This window comes from Musa acuminata, chromosome BXJ3-6 (genome assembly GCF_036884655.1).
Source record: "Musa acuminata AAA Group cultivar baxijiao chromosome BXJ3-6, Cavendish_Baxijiao_AAA, whole genome shotgun sequence".
NCBI lineage: Eukaryota > Viridiplantae > Streptophyta > Magnoliopsida > Zingiberales > Musaceae > Musa > Musa acuminata.
The window spans coordinates 11,371,726-11,381,908 of record NC_088354.1 but is presented as its reverse complement, the minus strand read 5'-3'; the positions used below and the strand labels follow the sequence as shown (position 1 = coordinate 11,381,908).

At 38.2% G+C, this 10,183-nt stretch overlaps 2 protein-coding genes across 4 annotated transcripts; both read left to right on the top strand.

The window, feature by feature from the left end:
- The first annotated feature begins 247 nt into the window (after positions 1-247).
- LOC135583821 (soluble inorganic pyrophosphatase 4) lies at positions 248-4,427 on the top strand. Of its 3 annotated transcripts, none has more exons than XM_065154946.1 (10): positions 248-510; positions 692-750; positions 1,584-1,724; positions 1,822-1,850; positions 2,155-2,220; positions 2,291-2,398; positions 2,669-2,734; positions 2,836-2,956; positions 3,537-3,618; positions 4,123-4,427. In XM_065154946.1, exons 3-10 carry the CDS (start codon positions 1,592-1,594, stop codon positions 4,163-4,165), a joined length of 648 nt encoding a protein of 215 aa, XP_065011018.1. In that variant the 5' UTR covers positions 248-510; positions 692-750; positions 1,584-1,591; the 3' UTR covers positions 4,166-4,427. The 3 variants fall into 3 exon arrangements, with proteins under 3 accessions (XP_065011018.1, XP_065011017.1, XP_065011016.1); XM_065154945.1 differs by lacking the exon at positions 692-750 and adding an exon at positions 1,060-1,168 and having other exon boundaries at positions 249-510; XM_065154944.1 differs by lacking the exon at positions 692-750 and having other exon boundaries at positions 258-510.
- Positions 4,428-6,466: 2,039 nt separating this feature from the next.
- Positions 6,467-10,172, top strand: LOC103987886 (organelle RRM domain-containing protein 2, mitochondrial). Its single transcript, XM_009406337.3, has 3 exons — positions 6,467-6,770; positions 9,505-9,573; positions 9,672-10,172. The coding sequence occupies exons 1-3, from the start codon at positions 6,557-6,559 to the stop codon at positions 9,905-9,907; spliced, it is 519 nt and encodes a 172-aa protein (XP_009404612.2). The 5' UTR covers positions 6,467-6,556; the 3' UTR covers positions 9,908-10,172.
- The last annotated feature ends 11 nt before the right edge of the window (positions 10,173-10,183 follow it).

The window sequence follows — 10,183 nt, the reverse complement described above, 5'->3', positions numbered from 1 at the left end:
AGGCACACCCACTGGCCAACCCACGCGGGACCCGATGCGTCCCCTCCAAGCCATCCGCTCCGCACTGTCAGCGGTGCAATCGCAGCCGTCCGATGGCCGAACCCTCTGGGCCCACCAGAAACGCGTCGTCCATGGTCCTTCCCGTTAGGACCGACGCTGCACGGATCGCGAAGCCGTTCCAACGGTCAATGATGGTGCGCCGCGACGCGCGGGGGGACTCCTTCCTCGCCGTCTTAGAACGGTAGGGACGCGTCGCGCTCCCCGGTGGGGCCGGACGGTGGCATTGGTGGTTCGGACTCCCGTACTCCCGGAGCCGATTTGTTTAGGCCAGTGGCAGCAAAAGCCTCTATTTAAGGAGAAGAAGCGGGAAGCCAAACTCCATCTCCTCTCTCAACCTTCTTTGCTTTCCTTTACCGACTAGTGGAGTCCATTTCCGGCCCTTCTTTCCCATCTCGCTTCGGTCTCGAGGACACCCGGGACCGGGTTCAGCTCCTCCGTCCCCGTTTCGAGGTACAGATTCGCGAACATCCTTCTCCGGAGGCCTTGGATCTGGTTTTCTCGGGGTTTTGATTAGGGTTTGGGCTTCGACTTGATGCGATTTTGATTACTTGGATCGGATCATTTGGGGTTCTTTCATAGGTTTTCTTTGCTCGAGCTTAGATGATTCGTGTTTTATTTTTCACTCGTTCAGATCTCTGCAGGCTGTTCTGTTATGTTTCCCAAACTCGCCCAAGTTTTGTGTTGGAATCGGTAAGTTTGAACGTTTGTGTTCAAGAAACATGCTTCCATTTTCTTTGAAAAGATCTCTCTCTGTGACGGCTACAGATTAGCTGTCTTCTCTTCCTCTTGGTAAATCTGCAGTGACGACTCCGGTGTTCTAAAATGTGACTAGGGTTTTACTACGCAAATACCCTTATATGCCGCTTATAGTGAGACAAATGTATGCCATATGTTGCTTTTTTTTTTTGTTGTGTTTTGAAATTACTTGGTGCTTCAATGCAGAAGTCACATAGATGTGTAGGTTTATTGTGTTGATTTTGTGTGGAATCCGCGTAACAGGGGATGAGGTTTAGCTGTCTTCCTTTCTTTCTTCGGATCTGATGATGGACTATGAGATCCGAGCTTTGTGATGACGTTGCTGCTTCATGATCGCTTTTTGTCCACGAAGGTTCTTCACCTGCCCATTAGAGTAACGTGCATTACTTTAGGCCAGAATATTTTAGATCTTTGGACATGAACAGTTGGTTAGAAGAGGCCCAAATCATGTGCCGATTTACTAGCTTTTTGATCGGCAACGATTGTCTTCTCCATATGATGTATCATGGATCTGGTTCATAAATCAGCCATAATTAAGCTAGGGATGTACAACTTTTGATGAATAATTGTCTTGACATGAAGGGGGTTCGTCCTCCTCTATACTTCTGATGATCTAAATCTTTAATTTTCTTAAATATTTTTGTTTGAATAGGTTTTTAACATTTCATTCATCGCCGGTAAATACCTGGTCTACGTTTGGACAACTACACCTTTATAATAAAATTATGAGTATTATTGATGTTGAAAATTGATTGTATGTTTATCAGGTGCTGTAATGGCTCCGCCTCTTCAAGCATCAACTAAGGCTTCTGACTTCCAACTTTCTCGTTCACCTCTCAATGAAAGAATCCTTTCATCCATGTCTCGAAGGTCTGTTGCAGCACATCCTTGGCATGATCTTGAAATAGGTACTTGATATTCTAATAAGAAGTTTCATATAATTTTCTCCTCATTTGTGTCTCCATTCTAATTCGTTTCTAATTGGACTTTGGATTTTGCATGCAGGTCCTGCTGCCCCGAAAATTTTCAACTGTGTGAGGACACTGCACTTTTTATGAATGAATTCTGACTTCTTTAAAAGTTTGATGTTAAACAGTTAAGGAAATGAGGTGTTAGAAAATTAAAGTTGGTAACTTTGTTTGGTTTGGCATGAATATGATGTATGTGTAACCTAGCTAACATATTCTACCCTGGGATTCTTTGTCACTTTATCATCACTTCACTATTCAGACATACAATTTTTAAAGTGTTCAGTTATGTGGATCAAAAGGATACTTTATATCTGTACTCAAAATAGGACACCAGAAATAAGGTTAAACAAATACTCGAACCTTTCAGGTTGTGGAAATAACAAGGGGAAGCAAAGTGAAATATGAACTTGACAAGAAAACTGGGCTGATCAAGGTATGCATGGCTACTTGACTCTTCCTTTTTGCTTTCTGAAATAATTTTCATATGTGCTTCATCTATACAGGTCGATCGTGTGCTTTACTCATCAGTGGTGTACCCTCATAATTATGGTTTCATCCCACGCACTCTTTGTGAAGATAATGATCCTATGGATGTGTTGGTTATAATGCAGGTTTGTGGCATTCGAGTTCCCCAGGGTCGTGTTGCTTAGATGTGCATATACATTTTTGCACAGAGAGCATATCATAGATACCACAATATAAGCAACACCTCTCGCTTCCCAATACTTGTAGTGTGAGATAGAATGTGCATAATGGCCAAGTTGCAAAGGGCTCTTCTAGTTCATTATTTACACTTGCATCCTTTTCTTCTCTATCCTTATAGTTGTTCCGCTAGTTTAGGGGAATCGGTTAAAATAGTTATAACTGTTGCTGTTCAACAGGAACCAGTGATTCCAGGATGTTTTCTTCGAGCTAAAGCCATAGGTCTGATGCCTATGATTGATCAGGTCTGGTTTCTGCATAACAGATAAGTTGGACCTTTTGATTCATAATTCTGGAATGACCTTGGTAAAGAGGAGCTGACTCAATTTTATGCTGTCTGAAACAGGGAGAGAAAGATGACAAGATAATTGCTGTTTGTGCAGATGATCCTGAATACAAGCATTACAATGATATCAAGGAGCTCCCACCTCATCGTTTAGCAGAGATCAGGCGCTTCTTTGAAGATTGTATCCTCTTATATCTGCCACCAGAATCATATTACATAGACAACTTATATGCGTGATGTTATCCGCAAAGAGTTGTTGCCAATCTAATCACCAGACTTAGTAGGTCCACTCCACACCTTTAAATGTTTGTCATTTGCAACGATTGATCAGTAACTCACCAAGAAGAGCGGCAGCCAGTTGATGATACACTCACCAACACTGATTTTGAAAGAGTCAATATATGCAGTGTTATCATGACTTGAATCTAGTTTATCCATGCTGCTGATAGGGTAGAAATTCTGCACTGCATAATAAATTTTTTTAATCCTGCTTCTGGAGCATTGGCCTTCAAATTAATTGTAATGTGTGTTCATCCTCTTTATTGCCTTTTACTATCTTTTGCTAAGCAGTTGGCAGGTATCGGTCTCGTAGCGACAGTAGACTTCTGATGATGTTCATTGCAATAGATACATGCAACTAGGCCATGTGTTAACTGAATACGTTCTTCAAAATATAACTCCACAAGTCAACTAGTACATTCTCTTAAGATATGAAGTTTTTGCCTCGGTAGTGTAAGTTCTCCTTGACCATAGGATCTCAGATAAGAAGAATGAAAACAAGGAAGTTGCTGTAAATGATTTCCTGCCTGCATCTTCAGCTTACGAAGCCATTCAACATTCCATGTAAGTCATTTCTTCATATAATTGACTGACTATTTGCTTATCTGATGCATACCACAGGATTGGTGTGATGTGTTCAAACAGATATTTATGCAAAAACTAGATGTATTGTATATCATGATATGGAAGGGATTAAATTCTTTAGGTCTCCAAGGTCCAAATGTGGAACCTTTTCTATGATATGGTTCCCAACCACTCATTCGAAGCCTCACTATTTACCACAAACATTTGTGTTTTTGTATGTGAAAAAAATGAATAGGACTGCAGGCATAACTTCTTTTCTTGTAAAACGAAAAGCCTAAAATCAATTCTAGAAAATGCAATTTGCAGTCAACTCTATCGAGTATTGATTATTCAGATGCAAAATAATTTGGGCCATATTCAATTCTGGATCGAAACCTATGTCTAGGTGGTTTGTTTTATTTCTGTAGCAGAAAAACGTCAGATATGTTTGTTATTTTCATATCCTGATCTATCTAATTTTGACTTTTTAAACGATGTTTGCAGGGATCTTTATGCCAATTACATTGTCGAAAGCTTAAGGAGGTAGGAGGCAGGAGGCAGGAGGCAGGAGGCAGGAGGCGAACCGAGGGATGATGCATCTGGACGATTTTACTGTTTCTTTCACGTAGTAATATTTTATACGCAAGTAAATGCTTATATTCGGAGGCATTCGAATGGTATTGTCAAGACAGAAGATAAATATGCTTAATGAGTTTGTTGTTGTTTATCTTATATGAAAATTTGCCTATTTGAGTATGTCCAAAAGGGCATTGTGCGCATTTAATGTGCTATATATATATATTCTCTCTCGGTGGGTGCGATCAGTGCAGGGAAGTTGCTCGTTTATGTGATTGTGTACGCTGATTTCTTCTAATCTTATAATCAGCAACTATCTACATGTATTACATCCGAGTTGTGTATTTCAAAATGTGAGCATCAACATGTTTATGAAAATTATGCATTAATAGGTAATTGGATTTGGGTGATTTTTTATTTTTTTTACTTTTAGTATTTCTTGTAGAGCATCCAATTTTTTTTGAAATATTATTCTTTTTCTAAATGATTATTTTATCCTTATCGATCATTACTCTTTATCGCACTCGGAAGTCTCGCTTGTTGATCTTTGTTATGATCGATTGTGGTCCTTTCTCGCATGAGGAAGGACTCCCCCATTAGCCCTTGTGTCGATGAACATCGATAAAAGAGGGAGAGGAGTCTCGAGAGGAAGTAGACGGTCTGATGGGGACTAGTTGGGTTCGTAGAGACGGTTATAACTTTTACATCCCCTCCTACTTCATATTAGGGTCGGAGTCAACAAGATAAGAGTCGACAAACTAAGCATCCAAGTATGGGGGGCTACAACTAGGTTTTAAAGTTACGCAATCAAAATAATCTTGAGCACAATACAAAAATTTCTCGAGATTTTTTTTTGGGAATTCAATAATTGGATTTTGCCTTTTTTATCATATTTTTTTCTTTTCTGAAATTAACCATAATTTTGAGAGAACCAAAGTTCACGCATATGCAACGAGATTAAAATGATTCTAACACATCTAATATATTAAGAAATTTGATCTACTTTCAACTAGAAAGGCCGAGAAAGTTCCAAAAAACGAAAAAGTGCAAACGAAGGGGTCTGTCAATTCAATGTTGAATAAATTAAGGCGAGTAATTGTTCGATAGAGTGATGGCTTTGGACTCAATTACGAATCGGGCTTCAATCGACTATCACATTTAGTTAATATATTTAACTTTTCTTAGTAATGCGCAATTTCTCATTTCCAAAATGTCGAAAGAGATACTTTTAAAATAATAAAAATATCATCACTAATAGCTAACATGTTTGATTTCTGAGTTTTTTATTATTATTATTGAAACACAAATTAGATCGAAGTAGTTAAACCAGTTCGGTGTTAAACCGAGCCAATTACCCTATTTTTGAATAGGGTTATTGAACCAAAAATACTAAAAATCAATCTATATTAATTCATGTTCTTATGGATATTAATTATGAGTCTTATTATATGTATTAAGTTTCATAAAATATTTTTATTTGAGAGTTTTTAAGTGGTTTTTAATGAAAATTAAGAATATTTTGATATATTTTATAATAAAGGATGATGATTTTTTTATTACTTTTTACATAACCTTAAATGTGGACCTATAATTTTTAAAAGATCTTATATATTTATTTATTAAAACTATGATAATATAAAAATCATTCGTATTTTTTTATCATTCAATTAAAATAAAAACATCGTGGCTTAGTTTCAAGTAATTAAAATTTTTACTAACAATAAATGTCAATTTTATCATAGGCTCAGAGGTATTATAAAATTATTAATATAAGAATTTGAATGATTTTGGAGGAGAATTATAGTGTTTTTCATTTATTTTAAAATAAATCAAGCTAAAAGTTTTGATTTTTCTAATTTGTCTTATATTTAGGATTAAATATTTTAAAAAATCTTATAATTTTATAAAAAAAATTATCAAGGAATGATGATAAAAAAATTATTCTATTATATCATTTTCAATTGAGTTATAGTGTTTTTGGATCAATAATAAATACATTGTACTATAATTCTATTCCGATTTAATCTTAATTGAATTTTGATGGAAATTTATATTGAAAAAAATATTTTGATCTTTTCACAAAGGACTTTATTTGGGAATTATGGAAATGATGACTCTACCGCTTCGATCATTTGTCGGCTCACAAGATCCAGGCCGTCTAACTTACCTTACACGCATCTTAAGAAAGGCAGTCATCTGATGGACGGCCTTGATTCACAAGAGCCGACTTCCACTGCTGAGGGCCCAATCACCCGGTTAATTACCGAGCTCCGATCACACCACTCCCGAGTCCTTCCCCCGGTGCAAGCCAGCGGTTCCCTTTTAGGGTTTTGGCCATAGTTTCGCCGCCTCTCCACGACGAATGGCGCTGTCGTCTTCTTCGTTTGCGGTACGCCGCCTCCTCAGGATTTCTTCTTCTGCCTCCCTGCCCCAGTGGACCTGGTCACCCCTTTCAGCCTACCGCCAGAACTCTTCCTCCTCCTCCTCCTCCCCCTCTCCATCCATCTTTCCCTTCGACGACGACGCCGCCGCCTCCAACCTTCCTCCCCTTACGACGCCCAAGTTATTCGTTAGCGGTGAGTTCTCGTGTTTATGTATGTTTCGAATCCTTCTATTTGCTTGGAAATTCTCATCGATGTTGCGGATATTCCGTCGAACATATGTCGGGTCGAACGGATACAGTTGTTCATATGGGGAAAAAAAGAAGAGGTTTGCTCAGAAGGCTATTAGTTTTCCAATTAGTTTCAGAGTGCAATCTATAAACACTATTGCGTCCGCTCAGTTTTTATATTCTGTCTTGGTCAGATTTCTAACGTTCGTAGCCCCTCCGGTATAATTGCTTAATAGTGATAGCATTCGGAGTCCTATTCTGTAAGTGGTCTAATAGATTGGCTGCTTCTTTGTAATCCATTTGTTAGATTGAGTGCCCCAATAAGATGCATGGCAGAAATTTTTTTTTTTCTGGATTCTTCACAGGGAGCGTTTTTTGTGTATATGATAGTTTTCGTGAACAAAATAGGGAATAAGGCCAGTTGTTTGAACTATTTGTTGCAATATGCTTAATGGATGTGTGGTCTCTGAAGGTCTAAATCCTGTGTTATCTAGGCGTGTCAACTAGGTCATATGGGTGCACAATCTCACTTGGCCTCTTCATGTGTCCTATACTTTATTGAACATAACCCCTAAGGATTGTTTCCAGTCTCGCATTTTGGACTTTGTTTCATGCAAACCATTCTTTTGAAATGGAAATTGTTGGGCCAACTTGAGAGAGTGGACATTACAGGAGTGTACGGCTGCTCTTTTTTTGGGAGATGTTCATGTGAGTTCTAGATACTCAACACAAGGATGCTTTAGGTTTCATTTCTAATGTTTAAACAATTGAATATGAAGCCCAAGGTATAAGATTAACACTGGACATGACACCATGGCTGGTTTTGCTGTGTATTTGTTCTTAATTCACCTACATTAGAATGATATTCATATCAAAGTTCTATCTATGGGGCTAAACATGGTATTGGAGCAGCCGTCTTATGGTGTTTGTTTTGATATATTGCCTTTGACTGTAAGAATTAATTAAAGTGCCTGCCTATTACATGACTTGCCAATCGTATTTTGACTTTGTATCTTCCAAACTATTTGACAGAATACCTTAGCATTATCCAAGAAAAAAGGCCAAAAAATTGCCCTTGTGTTTTGTGATGACATCCATTTAGTGTAAAATTGTGTATAAGGTCCATAGGGCATATACTAAAGGATGCCATCAATGGAGTAAGACATGAACGTAATTGGAGGTGCAAGACTGGGATGTCCTCTTAATCATACTAAAGGATGCCATTTATGCATAATTCTCCATGAATGATGCTCAGAGATTTATGTTTCCTTTTTTGTCTTTTGCTCAAATAGTCCATCTGATTCTCATGTTAAACTACAGATTTACTTTTTTTTTTATGCTCTTTTCTTTTTTAGTTCCTATTTGCTTCTAAATGCAATGATGCCATCGAGTCCATAGCTCTTTGCATTCTATGTACTATTGCCCTAGTGTAGCCTAGCCTTCGCGTGCTATGATTTGTTTTCTACAAGCTACAGATTTGTAGTACGGTGCAAAGCGTTAACCATCTCAGCACCCTAGAACCACCCAGGTGGCACAGGGTTGGATGGGGGTTTGGATTAGAGTTGGGCATTGATTGGATTTACAAGTTCGCATGTAAAGCCTACGAGAACTTGCTAACGTGTCTAACATCATTGTTTGTGGAATTGTGACTGTTCGTTTGCCTTCTAAAGGTATTGTTTTCTCCTTCCTTTTTTTCTCTCTTGTGCATCAAGTGTTTGTTGAATTACTTGTAAAGCTGTCTTCTTTTCGAGATGTCAAGGCTTGTCCGCCACTCGTTTTTGAAACTAATCAATTTGTTCTTTTACTATTTACATATCTTTTGAGACCAGAACGAGGTTGCAACTAGGTTGATCATTTGCGAATAGGTAACGCAAGGGTGCCTCACGACTTAGATAATTCTAGTTAAGTCCGTGATAGTAGGTTTTCATCACTTATGTCGGTTTCCTTCATTTTAACCGCAAAGTGCATTAGTGAATGTTGATGTTATCTTGAAAGAGTTTCTTATACTTTAAAAGTGCTGGTAAGTGCCTCTTATGTATTACGGCATGGAATTAAGGTTTGTATCTCTGTATCAATAGTAATGTAGCATGTCTAGCGGTGTAGTGTGACAGCACATCATCAACACACCAATGACATGTACACAATGCCTGAATCTGCAGTCTGAAACAGTTATGGCCTCTGTATGTCAAAAGAATTAACTTAATTCGAATTAAAAACTGCATACAAGATTGAGTTTCTTGGTGATGTAAAGCTCTTCATATTTGAATGTTTTTTGGTTCTTGTGCTGATGCTGTACATAAGAATCAAGATACTGTTTAAGTGAGCCTGACTTCCTCTAAACAATGTTCCCAGTTTTAGTTGTGCTTATACATTTTATGACAGTGAATTGATTGCATATGAAGTATCGACAATGACAGAATGGAGGGCTCTATTTTAATATATTCTCCATTATCGTGGCCATGGGCAAAACAATAGTCATTAATGAAAGCACTTATGTATGTCAAATAAATTCCAGAGATCTCTGCCTCAGGATGTCAACAATTTTCTTTTGACTGATGTGCAAGTCCCATGGCCTCTGCAGGCAATATTTATGTGAAAGAAAGTTCAATTATTTGAAAACAACCTGCTTCTGCATGTTTAGGAAAATGATTCAAAGTTATCCACCTGCTTTAATTGTTGTTCTACTTCATTTGCTGCAGGGCTTTCAAGGTTAACCACTGATGATAAGCTTAAAGAGGCATTCTCTCCATACGGGCAACTTCTTGAAGGTACTTATTCTTTCTCTTGTGAGATTCTTCTGTTCTCTTTTTTTCTTAATCCGGAACCTGAATTTGTCTCTGGTGATCACCACCATCATAACTTGCAGCAAAAGTCATAGCCGATAGAATCTCAGGAAGGTCGAAGGGGTTTGGCTTTGTTAGGTATGCAACGATTGAAGAGGCTGACAAGGCAAGACATGGGATGAACGCCAAGTTTCTGGATGGATGGGTTATTTTTGTCGATCCAGCGAAGCCAAGAGAGCCCAGACCACAGAAGCCAGCAGAACCAGAGCCTTCCGAAGCTGGTTTAAGGATAAACAAAACGGTTGGATGGTGTGGGTGATTTCATCTGCGGTGACACGGCAATCCTCTTCTCGAGTGATAGAGATAATTTGAAAGAATTATGGAGCTACTACTGTGATGAACTTGGCATTCTCATTACCTTTAGCAGAACTCAATGGTGGGACAAGTAACATGCAATGGAATACCAACTGTTGAAACATTAAGATTTATGATGGTGTCTGCCTGAGAACATATGTAGACATCGTTCATTCAGATTGTTGCATGCAGCTTCATGAAAGTTACCTTATATAACCATTATTTATACATGTACTGATGG